Here is a 19,126-nt window from a genome sequence, read left to right as displayed (position 1 = left end):
CTCCTCTTCTCGTCGATCTTCTTTCCAACTTCATCATCCCACCACCATGTTTCCGAGTGCCTCAGTGGTCCTTTTGTCCATCCACATACCTCACCAACGGCTCCCAACAGATTATCTTTCATTGACATCCAACCACTTTCAAGCTCGACCACATCATCCTCTACCATACTCAGCCTCTCTTGTAATGCCTCCCTTACTGTCACCTCTTTCAACCTCCACACCTTCATTCTCGGTTGGTACTTCACCCGCCGAGCTCTCCTCGCACCTTTCACCCTTATGTCGCAGACAACCAAGTGGTGTTGTGAAACAGCCTCCTCCCCCGGGATCACCTTTGTGTCCCGGAGGTGCCCCCTATCTCGCCTACGCACCAGCAGGTAGTCAATGGTTGTCGTCGACCCACCTGACGTGTATGTAACAAGCTTATTATCCTCTTTCTGGAACTGAGTATTACAAATCGACAAATCAGCAAACTGCAAAATCCTTTCACCTTCATTTCTCACACCATATCCGTAACCCCCCATGAACTCCCTCAAAACCGTCCATACTCCTTCCCACATGTCCATTTCGGTCTCCTCCTACCACAACAACTTCCTTATCTTTCACGTTTTCCATCAGCTTCTCTATCGCACACCAGAACTTGTCCTTCTCTTCATCGCTCCGACCAACCTGCGGAGCATATCCCGAGATGACGTTCACCAAGAGCTTTCCAATCATCATTTTCACCATCATCAACCTATCACTCACTCTAGTCACACTCACCACACTGTCTACAAACTCCTCAGAAAACAGGACACCAACACCATTCATGCCCTCCAGGCACCCTTGCCACACAAACTTGTATTTCTGTCCCTGCCTACCCTTCACCACCCTCACACCACTTCCCTTCCATCTCGTCTCTTGCACACAACATTTGTCCACTCTTCTTCTGACCAATACTTCCACCACTTCTCCTGATCTCCCTGTCATTGTCCCTACATTCCATGTCCCAAACCTCAGAAACCGATCTCCACTTCGGGCTGTACCCTGCCCATATGTAGTTGTAATTGTCATGGTTCTCTTTTTGAGGCAATGTTTTTATGGCCGGATGTCTTTCCTGACGCCAACCCTCTTGGTTGCCTCCTACGACACGCAGGGATCCGGTGTACCTATTCTAAACCAGGGTACACACCGGGAATATGATGTCACACTATCTTTATTTACACTCTATCCCTAAATGTTGAAGGTCAAGGTTGTGTGGTGGTCCAAACAAAATTTGCCCATCGTTGGATGCCAAATGTAAGTCGAGGGTGATCACCGAGGTTAAGGTGGGTGGGGGGAAAGGGGAGGTTTGAGGGAGTAGAAGGGGGGGCTTACCTCTGGCTATAGCTTTGCCATCGCAGATATCTCGTTGCAATTGTCAACTTATTGGGATCAAAATCGATCGAGCCAAAGGATTGGTGAATTGATGGGTACAGGTGGTGATGATAAATTGTTTGGAAACTTGTTTTGCAGAAATGTGTGATCAGGGCCTTTTGGGGCCTTCTCTACTCATGGTGAGTCTGACAATCCCCTTTCACAGTGAATGCTGATCTTGATTACAAGATTTTGGTCGTTGTACGTACAGATGAATTCTAGTTCGGAATTACTTCCCATATTTTGACTGTGTAGCATTTTTATTTCTTATCAAATGGTATGAGAGTTAAAAGTTCGTACCCCTAATCTTCCTCATTCTCTCAACTCTTCCTTCATGTATTTTCTTATTCCTTCCCCATCCTTGGCAGAATTATTTGCTCACTCCCTATTATGCATTCCTTTCATCCCCAATGTGTCGAAGATTTTCACAACGAGCAGGTCTGTGCTCGACTTGTATGATTGTCAAAGAATTGTGCAACACCCCCACTCTCCTCAAACTTTTCTTTCCCTTTACCCTCCCTTGTCATATCGGGCCGAAATACAGTCCATGTTCCATCAAGTTTGTACAGTTGTGCTCTTCTGCACTTTTAGCAGTTTCTCTTGAGCCTATTTACCATAAACCATCTCGTCATCAAACTCTTAATTTTGCAAATAGAACGTAGTTTGTCATGAATACAAGGGCCCAACTGATGACCCCATACATGCCTGGGTTCCCTGCCCTCTCAATTCCCTTCCTTCCCGCAGATATTACTTATCATTAATCTATCTAACACTTGGAAATGCACTTTTGCCATTCTGGCAACAACTCCACCATGTGTAGAATGATACTTCTTTGCTGATGACTCCACTCTCTGCCGCTCCATTCCTCATCCCTCAGATCGGCAGTCTGCAGCCTCCTCACTCTCTGCAGACCTGGACAAAATCAGACTGGGCAAACAAATGGAACATGTCTTTCAATCCTGACAAATCTCACACTCTTACGATGTCTCTCCGAAAAGCGACTGGACAACCCTCCCATCCACTTTCTGAATAATCCTCTCCAATAAGTTCTGTCGCTCAAGCTTTTGGGTCTCACTATCTGCCATGATCCTTCCTGGGAAACCCGCATTTTCAAGCTGGCCTCCAAAGCCAGTCGCCGACTGGGCATCCTCCGTTGTGCGAAGTCCTTCCTTGGCACACCTGAGCTCCTCACCACATACAAGGCTTTCATCCACAGCTCAATGGAGTACTGCTCTCCCCTCTGGGCTGGTGCTCCTGCCTCACACCTAGCTCGTCTTCACGCTGTTGAAACCAAAGCGTTCAGAATCATTGGAATCTCCCGCAATGACGCTATCTCCGAGGGCCTTTCACTCGCTCACCGCAGGCAGGTTGGTGGTCTTTCCGTCTTCTACCGACTCCTCTCCGGCCTTGCTCCTCCAGCTCTCTGGGCTCTGTCCCCCAAATATTCCTACAGGTCGCACAAGATCTGCCTGCAACCCTCTTATGGTTAAACTGTCAAAATCAAGACTCTCTGCTCACCTTCACTCCTTCATGCCTCTTTTCTCCCGCCTCTGGAACAAACTCCCTCACTCTCTTCAATCCCACTCCACCCTCCAGGTCTTTAAAACAGCTGTTCACCACCATCTCTTATCCTCCCCCATCCAAAACCTTGATCTTTTCTACCCCTGCTAATTTCACCCCAAATCCACTTTTTTGAGGTGACTTTTGTTGTCTTTCCTGGAAGTCCTTGGTGTCCTTGCGTTTTATACCTATCCTGCCTCCCCCAGGCCCTCCCTCCCACACATCTCCCGATGTCCCTGCTCTCTAATGTTGTGTTTGTGTGCTTCCTCCCCTTCTCTCCCCATCTTGTCACCGCTCCCCTTTTTATATACTTTGTTTGCTTGTTTATTTGATTTGTTTGTTTGATGAATGTTAGCTCTTTCACGAGCCTCGACTCTGTATACAAAAAAAAAAATACTTCACTCGTGGAAGGCCAGTCGCTGCTCTATCTCCAGAACCATACAAGATAAGCTGCCGGTCACCTATTTGGAAAATGATTATCGATGCCAGGTAGTTGTATGCTTTGAAATGACCCAATCCACATATTTGGAGTTGCTGGAAGAGGTGCAATGTTTGGAACTTCTTGGCTGCACTATCTGCCATAACCTTTAATGCGAGGATCATAACGGCAAGTCGCTCTGGATGTTCTCCATGGAGTATATGCATTCCTGAACTGCAATAACTCGGTTTGCGAGGCTCATACAGAGCTCCATGAAGTCTCTTCCTACTCGAGGCTGATGCGCCTGCTTCCCACCTTGATCCCCTTGACGTGATCTGTTAAGGCCTTTTACACCATTGGAATATCAAGATAGAAGGTGGATGTCCAAGGTCTGTCCCTCTTCCACTGGCAGAAAGTCAAAAAGGTCAAAAGGATCATTAGGCCATGCTTTAATGATCTGTATTCGTACTGAAAATAAAGTTAAAGGTAGCTTTTTGTCCTTGTGCTGTACAGGTGAGTCATGTTCACAATTGGTTTTCTTTTGGATACCTGTATTACATTTTACCAGGCGTACCACCCCAGCCAAAATCTCCTGACTGTCACTGGCTCATATTATCATGTAATTTGGGAAAGATCATGACGATGCTTGCGTGGATCGTGTGTTATCGGAGCGGAAGAAGTCTGGTTGAGTGAGCCGTAAGACGAGTTGTGATATCTCACTGTTGTAAAGTTCTAGTGCACTTCACCAAAGCTAACAGTCAGGGTTGGAGTCAAACTCAAACAGGTCTTATTCCTGATGATTATTCCAAGTGCATTCCCCGGGCTGTAGTTTTCCTGGATAGTGGATCGGGACAGTTGGAATATTGATGATCCATTCATGAGCAACACTAGTTAGATGATGAGGCATTTGGCTATTGGGGAGTAAAAAGGGCCTCACTACCTCCTCGGGAGCAATGGACTCTTTCATGCAGGCAGATATGATTCCACCTGCTGTGAAGACCCTGGAAATGGGTTGGATTGTTTTTCTCAAGTCTGCTCTCGGGCTGAACTTCAGATGGCTGCAGAGTATCGGATTGGGTTTGCGAAAACTGTGCATGGCGCAGGACTCATCAGATGCCAGGAGCGGGTATGTTCCTATCTGAGTACATCGGTCAACCCCCAGAGGAAGTTGTGCTGGTGTCTTGCCTTTCTTCTCCTCCTTTCCCTCCCTCCCTTTCCTTTTCTTCCTTCCACTTGAGGTAACTTCACATCTCGTAGCACTCCATTTCCCAAAATCATGGGAATAAAGTTGTCACGACAAATGAGTTGCCAAATATTGCCGCAACTAAGTTCCGTCATTAATTTAAGATTGTCGAGGACAAAATGCAGGTGAACCTTTTACCACTTACCTCGGTATGGGGTTTGTAACCTTCAAACATTTTAGTTTTTTTGATTTTACGTTTCCCTTCCCCCACCCGCAAGTGCTATTGTATATTGTGATTAAGAAGCTGCCACTTTATTGTTCTGGTTGCTGTGTAAGTGAAATTGGATTTGGTTCTCTATCGGGATAGATGACTGGCAAATACCTTTTTATTTCTCTACAAAGCCACAGGTGCCAGAGACTCTGGCAGAGAAGGCTGCAAGCAAGCTGGTGGCCCGCAACGCCAAGTCTGGTATGGACAAGGTTTCCATTTGGTGGGAATATGCTCGTGTTTGAGGTCCAACAGTTGAAGTTTAAATGACATGTTGCTCCCTTGTGCTCAAGCACCAATGATGTGCAAGTAATTGCATTGCTGTAACTGTGTGCTTGTGCTTCGCCGATTTCCCCCTTTAGTTTTAGGGGGTTAGTCGAATGCCTCCATAGATCAAGCCATTTAGTTTCGTGCAAACCCAAACATTACATATCTATCTTGCCATTTTCAATCCAACTTTTTAAGACGTCCTCTGTTTTCTTTCTTCTACCGCGAGCTTTATTGCGTTTTGCAGCCTCCTCTTCTAACATTTGTTGCACATGGCCATACCAACCAAGTCTGCTCTTCCTAAGAGCTTCTTCACATATCGTTAATTTTTTTTTTTTTTTTTCATTTCATATATTCCTTATTTGTGAGCTTTGCATTCTTCCAGAGACTATCCAGTCAGCCAATATATCATTCATTTGTTTTATTTTTTGCATCCTTGATCATTGCCCACATTTCACTTCTATACATCCAACACCGGTATGATCTTCACAAATCTTCTGGATATTCAGAAGCTTCTCAAAGTGAGCTTTCTATTTCTCGGCAATATTGTATATTATTTCGTTTCTGGGGATAAGTGACGAATTGCCATAATGGAGATAGGAATGTATAGATTAGCATGGACCGTGTGACATGTATAAGACATCTCGATGTACATAAGCAGGGAACCCGTGAGCATAAGGTTGTTTGTGCGTCACCACACGGAGGGTAGTTTTGTTAGTTAAATATGGCTGAAGGATAATTCTCAGTATATACTTGCCTCCTGTAATTTTTCATTTTAACATTCCCTCGGCCAGCCATGCAAACAAGCGCTCCATTAAACCACGACAACCGAGATAATGCAGACAGTGCCGAATGCACCCCGATCAGAAAGTAAACCGCGTACACCAACCATCTAAGGAAAAAGGCCCTGCCTCGTAGAGGCAGAGAATCTGTGGGCGGTCAAGAGGGCCGTGAGGCCCCGCCCCTGAAAGGCATGATTGGTCGTATGACGTCAGAGAGAGCTTGAAGGTTCGATCGGAGTAAAGAGGAACAATCCATTGCTCTCTCTCGTTCTGGTTCGAGGGTCGCATTTTGCCTCGTGAGGAAAGCTGTCGGAGCTTTGGTTGCAACTGTTGGTCTTTCGGGTGGCTCAGCTGTTTCTGGCTGGTGTGCGGTCCTGAGGAGAACTTTTTGAAGCCGCGTTGCATTTCGGAGGGAGACGAGCGGAAGAGGACCCGCCGTGCGGATTTCCTTGCTTTTGTGGCAAGGCGGAGAGGGACTTCACGCCATCTTGTGCGTTTCCCGCGCAAGTGGCGTTGGGCTGCCCTGGTTATGCCGGCATCATTCAACAGCCTCGTAGACCAGAGCTGAGTGTTGGCAGAGACAAGCAACAAAGAACATTATTTTATTTTATCTTCCCCTTGTCTGTTTTGTGTGTCTGAGTGGAGACATCTCAAATTAGGATATTATTACATATTAGCTTTTACCTCACCTTTCATTTTTATCGTATTACATTTACTTTCATTAAATCATTATTGTTGCATATCATTTCTTGTATTGTGAATTTTCCTTGTCTTGTGGTGGCTGTCCATAAAGGTAAGACCTCAGTTCCTTCCCGTCCTGTGCGCACCAAAAAGATACCGCCAAGTTTCGAACTGCTGCCTTGGAGTTAACTGTTCGGCTATCCGTCCAAGGCTGGTTTTCATCGGCCACGGACGTGACAATATTTTCACTTGAGGTCTCTTTTTGTTTTTCAAACTATCAACGTTTATCATATCTCCTATCCTTTATCATCATCTGGGGTATTGAAAATTTTACTCTTCCTATAAGGTGGTTTAGCTTTTTCCCCATTCTTAAAATACTTTATGCTTTGCTATCAGTTTCCTCCTTCAAACTGTTATAATCTTATTTATCTTGTGGGTCTTTATTCTTTTGCCACTTTTTGTGAGTTTCTTCTTCTGTTTGAGCTCTTCCTAGATTCTTCGATTCTACCACAATGGCTCATTAAAACCAGTCGGTGATTTTGCCATAAATATTTCTGGCAATCAGCTTTTCGTTTCGTCCATGTCCCATCTACATATTTGAGTTAAAGATTATCATTTTTCAGATCTAGGCTCCCACTCTCATTTTAGCTCACCTGGAACATAGTTCCAGGGACTTATGGGATGGTGCGTCATTAGTCCATAAACACTTGCAACTTCTCCGAAGCTGCTGAAGGGATTGTGACCAAACTTGGCACAAATGATATTTGGTATGTTGCAACTCAAGTTTGTTCATGGCATTAAAAAAACAAAAAAATCGGTGATAAAGTGGGTTTATGTTTAACCCCCCAAAATAGGTAGTTTTTCTTCTCAAACTACACACACAAATTAGATGACCATCATCTTCATCACCTGTGATGTACCTAAGTTTGTTCCCAGCATTAGAAAAATGTGGGTCTATGGGGGTGGTGGGGGGAGTGGGAGAGTTGCCCTCCCCCACCCCAATGTTTTTTTTGCTTGTTTAAAGTGTTATGATTGCATTCCTATGATTCTCCATGCTGCCCTGATAGTTCCATCATTGATAGTTCCTATCCATAATCGTTCTTTATTCAAATTGTTACGGATTTGTCATTTCCGTTGTTGTGGTTTTCATCCACTGTAAACATTTTTGATTCCATGTATTATTATTGTCGTTTAAGGGAAATAGAGATTACTATTTTCAAAAGGTAAAAAAGTGAATGTTTTAAATGAAACCGGAACCGGACGACAACGAAGAGGAAGACGAGGAGAGAAGGCGGAGCGAGTGAGTCGGACAAGAAGCCTAGCTGCTTCGAGGTCTTGAACAAACGTTGGCTAACGAGAGTCATGAGTGACTTTGGGTATCCTGGGAAAGGCATTCCTGCGACAGAGTTATCGCTGTGACAGATCAACCTGCGTGTCAGGTTTTGCGGTCGATTCCGAAGAGAATCGTTGGAGTGCCGTTACGCCTTGAACGGGCCGTCGGCCATTTGGACTCGTGCAGGATTTGCGCATCGCTCAAGGTTTTTCGCCTCGCTTTAATCATTGTTACCACATTCAGACGTGGATCTGGTGTGTGTGTGTAACGTGGCTTTTGAGTGGAAATCTGCGGTTCACCGATTGAGAGCCGTCAAACGTCCATACCTGAAGGTGTGATTTCCCCGTCACTTCTTGAGGACACCTTCGCCCATCTTAGGCAGTGTAACTGCCAAGCCAACGGGATTCTGGTCTCTATACGACATCGTACGGACGATCACTGGAGTGGATCGACTTTGGCTTGAAGCCGGAATCAACTTTGGCTTGAAGCCGGGAATAGACATTGGGAATGTTCTTCTTTTCGCTCACTTGGAGCACAGTGAGTTATATTGTATGAACCTGATGGTACCATCATAGGAAAAATATATTGGTTGTACAATTGATTACTATTGTTTTTGTGTTCTTGTGTGACCTTAATACAATATTTGTTTGTTGGTAACAATTGGTGTGGTTTCACCATTGATCTTTGACACAGAATAACACATCTTTCTGCCGTGACTCCTCTCGGGGCTCGGAGGTACACCGTGACCAGGGTTTGGAGAGGAGCACGTAACAATATTCAAGTTAAAAAATTGTTTTGTTGTCACCCTGCTCCTCCAACAGGGTCAGAGGTGTGGGACACTTGAATGAGCTCAGTCTGACTGATCATCTGTCCATGTAGTTTAGTGTAGGTGGTATTAAAAATAATGATGATAAAAAGTTTAACATTTAGCTTTCATATTACATATCTATTCATCATGACATCTTAACCTTCCATCTGAAAATTTGACTTCAAATATTTATAAGTATACAAGCTGGCTCATGGATATATATATATATATATATATATATATTTTTTTTTTTTAAATATATATTATATAATTTTTCTTTGTTCTGCTTGTAAAACCCATACTGTGATTTATTTTTAACATTGATGTCTGGTTTGCTGTTCTGCACCACCTCCATTTTCCGATGTGAGCAGCAAAGTGTCGTGGATCGCAGTCTGTTTTGGCTTCCCCTGCACTTGTTCGCAAAGGAGCTTTTCGAAAGGTCTGAGCATGGGTCACGCTTTGTAGATTTGGCAAATGTGGTCATGGTGCGTGTTTGAACAGGGAACACGTGTGTATTGCAGTTGAGGGAAAAAGATGTTTGATAGGGGGTGATAACCCTAAAAAGGGGAAAAAAGGATTGATGGCCAACGGATATCTGAGGACTTAATCATGTATAAGTGAGGTTTAAGGTTCATTTACCCTTTATTTGCTTTGCCTTTGATTTCCTGGAAAACTTTGGGTGATTGGCATGGCTTTTAGTCTGCCATTGTATACAAGGGCTGGTCATGTCTCTGCAAGGATTTATTATTCCTGTGAGTGCTTCCAGCAAAGCCTGATCAGTAATCCACAATCCCATCTCCTTGGCACTGATTGATGCTCAGGTTTTGGCAAGGTAGTTTTAATCGAATAGCTATCTTGCCTTAACTTGGGAAGCATACCCACTTCCAAGTACAATATAATGACAGATGTATTGCTGTTTTTATTGGCAACACCAATCAACCTCGTGGGTATAAATGATCGGTACAAAATGAGGAGGTAGTATTAAAAGGTAGAGTAACCAAGTGTATTGACCGTGTCATATGGGAAATTTTGTCCACCTGTTCCTCTGCCCTTCAGACTCATCTTGCCATCCTGTGTTTGACGTCTCAATGAACTTTAAATTCTGTAGAGAAAAATACAGAAATTGAATCCATGATTATTTCCAATCATTTTATATAGTCACCGATTGGTAGTTTTGTGTTGAAAGCACTCAACTCTGGCCTTGCTCCTGAGCACAAGAGGAAATAGAGGCTCAAAATCAATTTGATAATCTGCTATCGTGCTCGGCCCGCCATGGTCTGTATGAGAATGGTCGTCTTGCATGGATTAGTGCTCAAACAGAAGCCTAAAAGCATTGACATTTATGATTCCAGTGTTTTGTTTGTTTGTGTTGTTTGTTTGTGTGTTGTGTTTGTTTGTGTGTTTGTTTGTGTGTTTGTGTCAATTGTTCAATTGATTATCCCTTGACCTCTAGAAGAGAAGGGGGTCGTTGCTTCAGGGCCACAGCCCTAATGTTCAGGAATAAATCGCATGCATCCAGGTGCTGCAAATGTTTAAACTTGGTAATAAAATGCTGGACACTGTCCAATCCAAACAACATTAAATGAAGCGATGTTTGACATGGTTTTTAATTATAAAGGTTAAAATTAAGTAAAGAGCAATTTATTTTGTGCAGGACGCAAAAGTTGAAGAGATAAAAAAAATTTAAAAACTGCATTTTTTGAGGACAGCCCCACCTTAAATAGGATGTCGATTTTGCATTTTAAATAAACATAGGTAAAAATAAAAACTTCCAAAAATTGCCAAAATTCTAAATTGCCTCCAATCCAAAAAATCACGTGACATGTCATGCCCGGATATTATTACCTCAGCCACCGAAGGTGGATGGAGGTTGTTTTCACCCCTGTGTTTGTCTGGGTACAAGATATCTCAAAAAGTTGTGGACGGATACGGACGAAATTTGGCAGAGGTAACACGTGTGACGAGGACGAAATGATTACATTTTGATGAAGATTCGGATCCGGCTAGTAGAATTTTTAAAAAGTGATTCTTCACTATTGAGAGAGAGGGCCAAAAATGATACACAGCAGGATATCTCAAAGTTGTAGACGGATTTGGACGAAACTTGGTGGACCGGTTGGGTGTCTGACAAGGACGATTCGATTCGATTTTGGTGAAGATCTGAATATGGATTCGGATACGACAATTATTTAATTTATTAAGTGATTCTTCACCATTGAGAGATCGGGCAAAAAGCGATATATAACATGATATTTAAAAAGTTTATGGACAAGTTATGACTAAACTTGGTGGATGAGTTGGTTAGGTGATGAGAACAAGCCAATTCGATTTTGGTTCAGGTCCGAATCCAGATCCGACCTATCAGTGGATACAAAAAACATGAACTATCAGGTCAGGTGGAGGTATGCTCTACCGAGTGCCATTCCAGTTCCATTTTGTATATGTAATAAGCACTTCCAATCTTTGGGGGTGCTGGAGAGACTGATGGTCTGGCAAGACTCAAAATGGACTCCTAGATTGGCTGATATACGTCCAAGTGTTGAAATAAAGGTTTCGCAATGGTGGACTGAAGTCCACATGTCAAGTGCAAAAGTCTTGACAGTGAATGATTGATGGGATTTCCTTTAATTCCAGGATATTGAAGGCTCGTGGAGGAGACTGATGTACCTTAACCTAGGATGACAAATTTAAATGATATAAAAACTTCAACCTGCGACTCCAATTTCAGGAGCCGTCTTCAAATGGAAATGACAAACTGGTCAATCCACAAGCAATTTTGTGCAACATTTTTATTTTTTCTACCATATAATTGATGTATTTATTCCCTCTGCCAATGAGCTTGACAGTGTGTCTCTTGCAGACGGCTGCAACCAGACCCCGGTTTTCACATGCGAGTCTGAAACGAACAAACTCTGGAGCAAGACGGTGAGTTTTTGTTTACAAAATTGAGGCTCATATTCAAGGTGGTATGCAGTTCGTGGTGATGCTGAAGTGCATAAAAATAAATAAATACTACCTGATACGAGGGAGAGAAATGCCTGCAAGTAAACTTGTTGGCATAATGGTGCGAGCATCTGCTCCGAGTCTGGGAGATCAGCGGTTTAAAGATGGTACGTGACGCTAACTTGCCTGCTGAGCATTTAAACGGATAGTGCGTGGACAATCCCTATAGGTTGGGATCATGGGGAGGGGGAAATTCCTTCTTGGGAAATTCCCAGCCGAGTACAATGAGAAAGGCGGCACCATTGCTACGCCCTGGGAACTGACGGGGTTTTCCCCAAGCTCAGGGGCTTTCTCCTGTAGTCTCCTTTATAATCCTGTATGTTCACATGGGACGTGCGCTCCGCTGCGCCTTACTGATTCGAAATGGTGGGGGTTATTTGAAATGGTGATTCATCACCTGCTTGAAGTCCTGATAAGGGGGTGATTGAACCGTCTGTAAGGTAGTTCCATAAGCTGGAGAAGAGGTGCAAGAGTGGAAACGTGCATTGATTCTGGATTTTGAGCTTAAGCAGGAAGTGGTCACGAAATTTAAATGAGCTGAGGAGGGTTGAGTAGAGGAAGAAATACAGATTTAGGAGTTTGCACTTGTCTTTGATCTGAGTTGTGATAGTCACGTGAAAAAGTAAGTACACCCCATGTAAAGTTTTGACTTTTTCAACATATTTCAGCGTACAGCTATTTGATCTTCATTTCAACAATATTGATAAAGGTGATATAATATAACAAATATCATGAAACATTTACATTTTGTAGTCCATTGTATAATTTAAATAAACATAAATGCAAATTTCACATGTGGAAAAAGTAAGTACACCCCGACATTTATCACTACTTCAAATACCTAAAATTAGAATCAGGTGCACCAGCTCAGGTGCAAATGATTAGAACATCGTTAGAGAGAATCTTGGAGGAACCTGTCTTATTTAAACCTCAGACATTTAGTTTGGTTTGCTCTTTGTTGTTGAAGTGTGCGGCATCACCATGCCTAGATAAAAAGAGCTCTCTGAGGCCTTCAGAAAGAAGGTTATAGATGTGTACAAGTCTGGGAAGGGATTTGAAAAGATCTCCAAACAATTTGAAATCGATCATTGGACTGTCCGGAAGATCATCTACAAGTGGAGAAGATTCCAAACAACTGCCAATTTGTTCAGGCCAGGCCGCCCCAGCAAGTTCAGCCCGAGAGCAGACATCAAGATGCTGAAAGAAGTCTAAGAACCCCAGAATGTCATCACGGGACCTACAGGTAGCTCTTGCCACTGATGATGTCAAAGTGCACGAGTCTTCCATTAGAAAGAGGCGGCACAAATTTGATCTGCATGGGAGGTGTGCCAGGAGGAAAGCTTTGCTGTCCAGAAAGAACATCAGCGCAAGACTAAAGTTTGCCAATGAACACTGAGGCAAAGACCAGCACTTCTGGAACAATGTGCTCTGGACAGATGAGTCAAAGGTAGAGCTATTTGGCCACAGTACCAGAAGACATGTTTGGCGAAAACCAAAGACAGCATTTGACCACAAGAACCTGATACCAACTGTAAAGCATGGTGGTGGAAATATTATGGTTTGGGGCAGCTTTGCTGCATCAGGGCTTGGGCAGCTCACCATCATATAATCCACTATGAATTCTTCATTGTACCAGAGGGTGCTTGAGGATAATGTGAGGCCATCTGTCGGAAAGTTGAAGCTCAACCGAAGGTGGACCTTGCAACATGACAATGCCCCTAAACATACCAGTTAATCCACTAAGGAATGGCTGAAAAGAAAGAAATGGAGGGTTCTGGAATGGCCTAGTCAAAGCCCGGATCTAAATCCCATCGAGATGTTGTGGGGGGGATTTGAAACGAGCTGTGAATGCAAGAAACCCCTCAAACATCGCACAGCTGAAAGAATTCTGCATGGAGGAGTGGGCAAAAATTTCTCCCAGTCGATGTCAGAGACTGGTAGTCAGTTATAAGAAACGCCTACTTGAGGTTGTTTCTGCCAAACGGGGCAATACCACCTATTAGAGCCAAGGGTGTACTTACTTTTTCCACAGAAGGAAATGGCATCTGTTAATTTTTTGTTGAATAAATTATTGCAAAGTCAATTTTTCATTGTTTATTGTTCAAGTAGATCACCTTTATCTGTAGATACTGTTTAACTGACGATCAAATATTGATATGTCCACATATGTTAAGATTAAAAAAACATTTCATGGGGTGTACTTACTGTTTCACGTGACTAAATGTGAGTGGATGAAGAAAAATGTTTGTGGCAGAGTGCACACCAGCCTCTGAGAACTACTTTGATTGTAGAGCATGATGAGCAGTGTTCACCGTTGCACATCAAACTCGGTCCTAAGTAAATTTCAGTTCAAGTGTGTGAAATTTAACCGTTTTATTTTGAGATCCTTTTGAGAGGACAGATTGGTAGTTAGCAGTTGTGTACAAATCTAAACTGGAAGAATTAATTGATTAAGGGTAACATATTGGCAATGGGGTGTCAGGCAGATACAGCTTCGGGAATGAATGAATGAACAAAATTCTGGAGGTGAGGGGTAAGTTTGCCGTGTTAATGGGGTAGATTATGTTGTTTTTAGATTAGATGCCTTGAGTTGGTGAACTTTTCAGGCCTGAAACCTCCATTGGAAGTTAGGATTGAAATGATAAAGTGGTGAACCCAAGAGTGAAGGTGAATTTGAGGGTCATTACCAAATCAAGGATGCAAAGTTAACGCAAGGTGGAATTTTCTGTCTCGGAAGGTTATACAGACTGTCAATGTTGTAGTTGTGGTGGCTGCAAACTGCACTCTGTTTAAAATTCGTTCTCCAGACTGATTTGAAGTATGAACAAGCGTTACGCCTAGGTCCCCCGTCGGTGAAGTGATGAGTTGACAAAGTGGAAGACGCAGAAAACATGGAAGAGTCGATGATATTTGCGAGTGGCTTGGAGACACACCCACACACCAGATTAGAAGTTAGTAGTTCGTTTATTTTTCAAGATATTCCACTCAATGTTGAGACATATATAGATATATGGTGGCGGCCATCTTGGATTTTGACGCGACCCAATTTACAATAGCGTTCTTCCTTATGCTGAGATACACCCACACACCAGATTAGAAGTTAGTACTTTGCTTATTTTTCAAGATATTCCGCTCAAGGTTCAGACATACATGGCGGCGGCCATCTTGGATTTTGACGCGACCCAATTTGCAATAGTGTTCGTCCTTATGCCACGATACACCCACATACCAGATTAGAAGTTGGTACTTTGCTTATTTTTCCAAGATATTCCGCTCACAAGGGTCACATACATGGCGGCGGCCATCTTGGATTTTGACGCGACCCAATTTACAATAGCCTTCTTCCGTATGCCGAGATACACCCACACACCAGATTAGAAGTTAGTACTTTGCTTATTTTTCAAGATATTCCGCTCAAGGTTCAGACATACATGGCGGCGGCCATCTTGGATTTTGACGTGGGTTGCACCCACACACCAAATTTGAATTCGGTCCTTCGCTTACGCACGGACGGACGGACGGATGGACGCACGGACGGAGGGAAAACCATCGTCCCCCTTTCGCTCCGCGGTGCGACGGGGGCCAATAATCGCTGCACAAATAGCAGCGTTGAAGGAATTGATAAGAAATGGACTTTCAAACATGTTTATTGTGAAACTATGAACATTACTGAATCCGTAGCCATGTAATGAACTGTCGTGTTAAAATCCAGACTACTTTATGCTGTTGTGACGTCGATTCGGTTGTTGGGTATTGACCTCTCATTCCTTTAGAAAAAATGTGAAGGTTTTTGACCTATGACCTCTGTTTTCTGCTCTCCTTGCTAAAAAAGCTGCATCGAGTTCCCTGATAATAAAGGTTTGTTTTGTATCTCCTTGTCCAATCAGGTTCCCCAAAACAGAAGCAAATGGCACATAATGGAATACAGCAAGTCTCCATTTGAGGTGATGCTCGTTTCAGGAACTCTTTCCTTTTGCTTAAGTACTGGAGCTTCAAAATTTGCTTCTATTACAAATACAGAACATGATGCCGCTAAAGTTATTGGGCAACTTTCAACTTTTATAACTCTACATGTACGCATGACAGAAAAACTATAAATGGCATGTTAAAGTATAATTATATCATGTTAAAGTATAAATGGCATGTCGACAAAACAAACTCCGAGGGCCTTTCACTCACTCACCGCAGGCAGGTTGGTGGTCTTTCAGTCTTCTACCGACTCCTCTCCGGCCTTGCCCCCCCAGCTCTCTCTGGGCTCTGTCCCGCAAATATTCCTGCAGGTCGCACAAGATCTGCCTGCAACCCTCTTATGGTTAAACTGCCAAAGTCTAGGCTCTCTGCTCACCTTCACTCCTTCATTCCTCTTTTCTCCCGCCTCTGGAACAAACTCCCTCACTCCCTTCAATCCCACTCCTCCCTCCAGGTCTTTAAAACATCTGTTCACCACCATCTCTTATCTTCACCCATCCAAAACCTTGATCTTTTCTACCCCCGTTAATTCACCCCAGATCCACTTTTTTGAAATACCGACTTCTTTCCTGGAAGTCCTTGTCGTATCCATGTTTTATACCTCTCACACCATCCCCCCCTTCCCGTGCCTCCTCCCCCCCATGCCCTCTCCCTCCCACAGATCTCTCGATGTCCCTCCTCTCCATCTTCTTCTCCCGCTCCCTTTATCATATGTTTTATGTGTCGGTTTGTCCTTTTGTGATCATTGCTGGCTCTTACACGAGCCTCGATCTTGAATACAAAAAACGTTTTGTTAATGTTCATATTAATATTCTTAAATCCACAATTCCCCTGGGTTTCTGCGAGTTGACATTTTCTCATGTGGTGACTTCTACATCAGTGGTGAAGTCAACCACCAGTTTATTTGCATTTTGGGAGACAGAAAAACCTCTCAGGATGGCAAGTTTAAAGTCGCCAAAAAAAGTGTCTGGTGTATTTATATTTTTATGTTGAAGGCCCGAGGCATGGACTATATAGCCCTCATCGAGGCAGGGCATTAAAAAAAAAACCAAGCTGTAGAGGTCGTTCCAACTGAGAAGCCTGTTGATTTTGAGGTCAAAGGTCATGTGGAGGCCAAATTTCTAAAATCACCATTTTAAATCAGATTGTCTTGAACATTGAACAGCATTTGCACATTGAGTCACTAAATAGGGAAACCAATTGGTTTCGAGGTCAAAAGGTCAACTCTCGACAACACTTCTAAAATCATCCATTTTCATCTGAAAAACCATCAATTTACATCTGATTGACTTGGAAATTGAACATTTGCACATTGTCACTAAATAGGAAAACCAGCTATTTTTGAGGTCAAAATGTCAAAGGTCAACTCACGGTCAAACTTCCAAAATCGCAAGTATCGTGCTCTGCATGACGTCTTCTTGTTACTTGCAAAATCGAAGGCTTTTCAAGTATATTGGTCGGTTTCGTTTGTGGTTGTCTGTCTATTTGTCTGTCACTGGCCTACAGGTCACGATTCTAAACCGATCGTCATGAAGCTTCACCACATGGTAGAGTTGGTCATAAGCAAGAAGCCTATTGTTTTTGGGGTCAAAAGGTCAATATAGGCCAAAGGTCACCAACTTTGCCAAATTTCTAAAATCCTCAATTTTCATCTGAATGACTTGAAATTTGAAGAGCACTTGCATATCTGGTCACTGAATTCAACCACCAAATTTTTTTTGAGGTCAACATCGGCCAAAAGGTCGACATAGGCCAGATTTCTAAAATCCTCTTCATCGGATTTTGCAAGTATCGTGCTCTGCATGACATCTTGTTTGTTTTTGTCACTCACCTACAGGTCACAATTCTAAGCCGATCATCATGAAACTTCAAGATTTAGAGTTCGTCACAATTGAGAAGCCTATTGATTTTGAGGTCAAAGGTCATCTGGAGGTCAAATTTGTAAAATCGCCATTTTTCATCCGATTGACTTGAAAATTGAACAGCACTGGTATATCGAGTCACTGGATAGGGAAACAAACTATTTTGAGGTCCAAAGGTCAACTCAAGATCAAACTTCCAAAATCAGTTTTCATCAGAAAAATCGTCACTTTTTGTCCAATTAACTTGAAGATTAAGCAGCAATTACAAAATGCACCACTGAATTAGGAAATCAATAATTTTTAGGTCAAAAGGTGAACTCACGGTCAAACTTTTAAAATCATCAATTTTCATATGAAAAATCGTCACTTTTCATCCTATTAACCTGAGCTTTGATCAAGATCGTCAATTTTAACCTTGATGCAATGGACATTTTAATAGATCAATGGCGACCTTTTTTTTTAGGAGGGGGGGGGGGGTGGATTTTGCAAGTATCGTGCTCTGCATGACGTGTTTATTTATTTTTTCTCTTGCAGGATAACCTGACAGTTATTGGATGAAAACTGATAGCATCGTAGGTTGTATGTACCTCCATCCCCCTCCACCGATACTCTTGTATTTTTTTTTTTTTTTTTTGGTAATGTTCAATAAGAGTTGTCTTTGATGTTTAGTAAATTGAATGAATGCTGTTAAAAGTTTTAAATTGAACATTGATTTTAAATTTAATGGGGAGGAGTGCAATGTTGACATTGTTGAACCAAACTGCTCTAACTTTTGTTTTAAAACTTATGTTAATAAACTCGTTCTGAAAACGCTGGTCCGTAGCATATGTCGTACAAAAATTTGTGCTTGTTGGATGTACCTTGTAGAAGAATGACAAATGCAAATCAAAGGAAGCGGTTTCAAGTCTGTTTCATTCCGCCAAAATTACTTTTTATGCCAAACGGGCAAATTGCTCTCGGTTTACCTGGCCAATATCATTCGCATTAATACCTGGGTCATTCTATAAAGTGAAAATTAACGTACATTTGCATCATTCAATTTGCAGAAAGGTTCATTCCATTTCGCGAGTTGAGCATTCATTACACATTTAACCTCATTCAGCTGCAAAAATAGGTACATTCCAATATAAATAGTAATGAAGTTCATTCAATTTCACCACAACCAGTCGAAAGAGGTTGAATTCCATTTCGCCAGTGGCCATACATTTATCGCTTTTGCAATCGATTATCTGGTATGTTTCCAAATATTGAAATTGGTATTTTCCTATAAAAGTAGATATACCCGTTTCCGAGGATACTTCATTTCTCGACTGGTTCCTGGTAAAGGTGCACGTCTCTCAAGCCAATTTTAAAAATCAAGATGGCTGCCTGACGCCTGTGGTCATTACAGGAGAGTATCTGAGGCTCATTGAAGCTTTTGAAAGCAACGCTGATTATTGAACTGGCTGATCCACTGCAAAGTAGATTGTGACTAAATATTTACACGCTGGTCGTCATGAAAAGTTACCAACAGGAGGAGCACGTAACACCAAAGTTGAACAAGAGATATGAGCTGTAGCGAATACTGGATACCAACCCTCTGCTGACTCTTAAAGATCTA

General features: G+C 42.6%; 1 protein-coding gene across 2 annotated transcripts in view; it reads left to right on the top strand.

The window, feature by feature from the left end:
* The window catches only part of LOC144890657 (uncharacterized), a 29,854-nt gene extending 11,506 nt beyond the window's left edge, over positions 1 to 18,348 (top strand). The window contains exons 3-8 of one of the 2 annotated variants that reach the window (XM_078771618.1): positions 1,492 to 1,532; positions 4,956 to 5,022; positions 9,064 to 9,131; positions 11,553 to 11,617; positions 15,583 to 15,639; positions 18,061 to 18,348. In XM_078771618.1, the coding sequence (XP_078627744.1) occupies positions 1,492 to 1,532; positions 4,956 to 5,022; positions 9,064 to 9,131; positions 11,553 to 11,617; positions 15,583 to 15,613 (272 nt within the window). In that variant the 3' untranslated portion in view covers positions 15,614 to 15,639; positions 18,061 to 18,348. Of the gene's footprint in view, positions 1 to 1,491; positions 1,533 to 1,760; positions 2,439 to 4,955; positions 5,023 to 9,063; positions 9,132 to 11,552; positions 11,618 to 15,582; positions 15,640 to 18,060 lie in introns of those variants that run through there. The other variant, XM_078771617.1, reaches the window with a different exon arrangement.
* Positions 18,349 to 19,126: the final 778 nt, after the last annotated feature.

The sequence above is a fragment of the Myxine glutinosa genome, chromosome 2, assembly GCF_964187855.1.
Source record: "Myxine glutinosa chromosome 2, kmMyxGlut1.1, whole genome shotgun sequence".
Classification (NCBI taxonomy): Eukaryota; Metazoa; Chordata; class Myxini; order Myxiniformes; family Myxinidae; genus Myxine; species Myxine glutinosa.
This window is presented reverse-complemented; position numbering and strand designations above follow the sequence as displayed.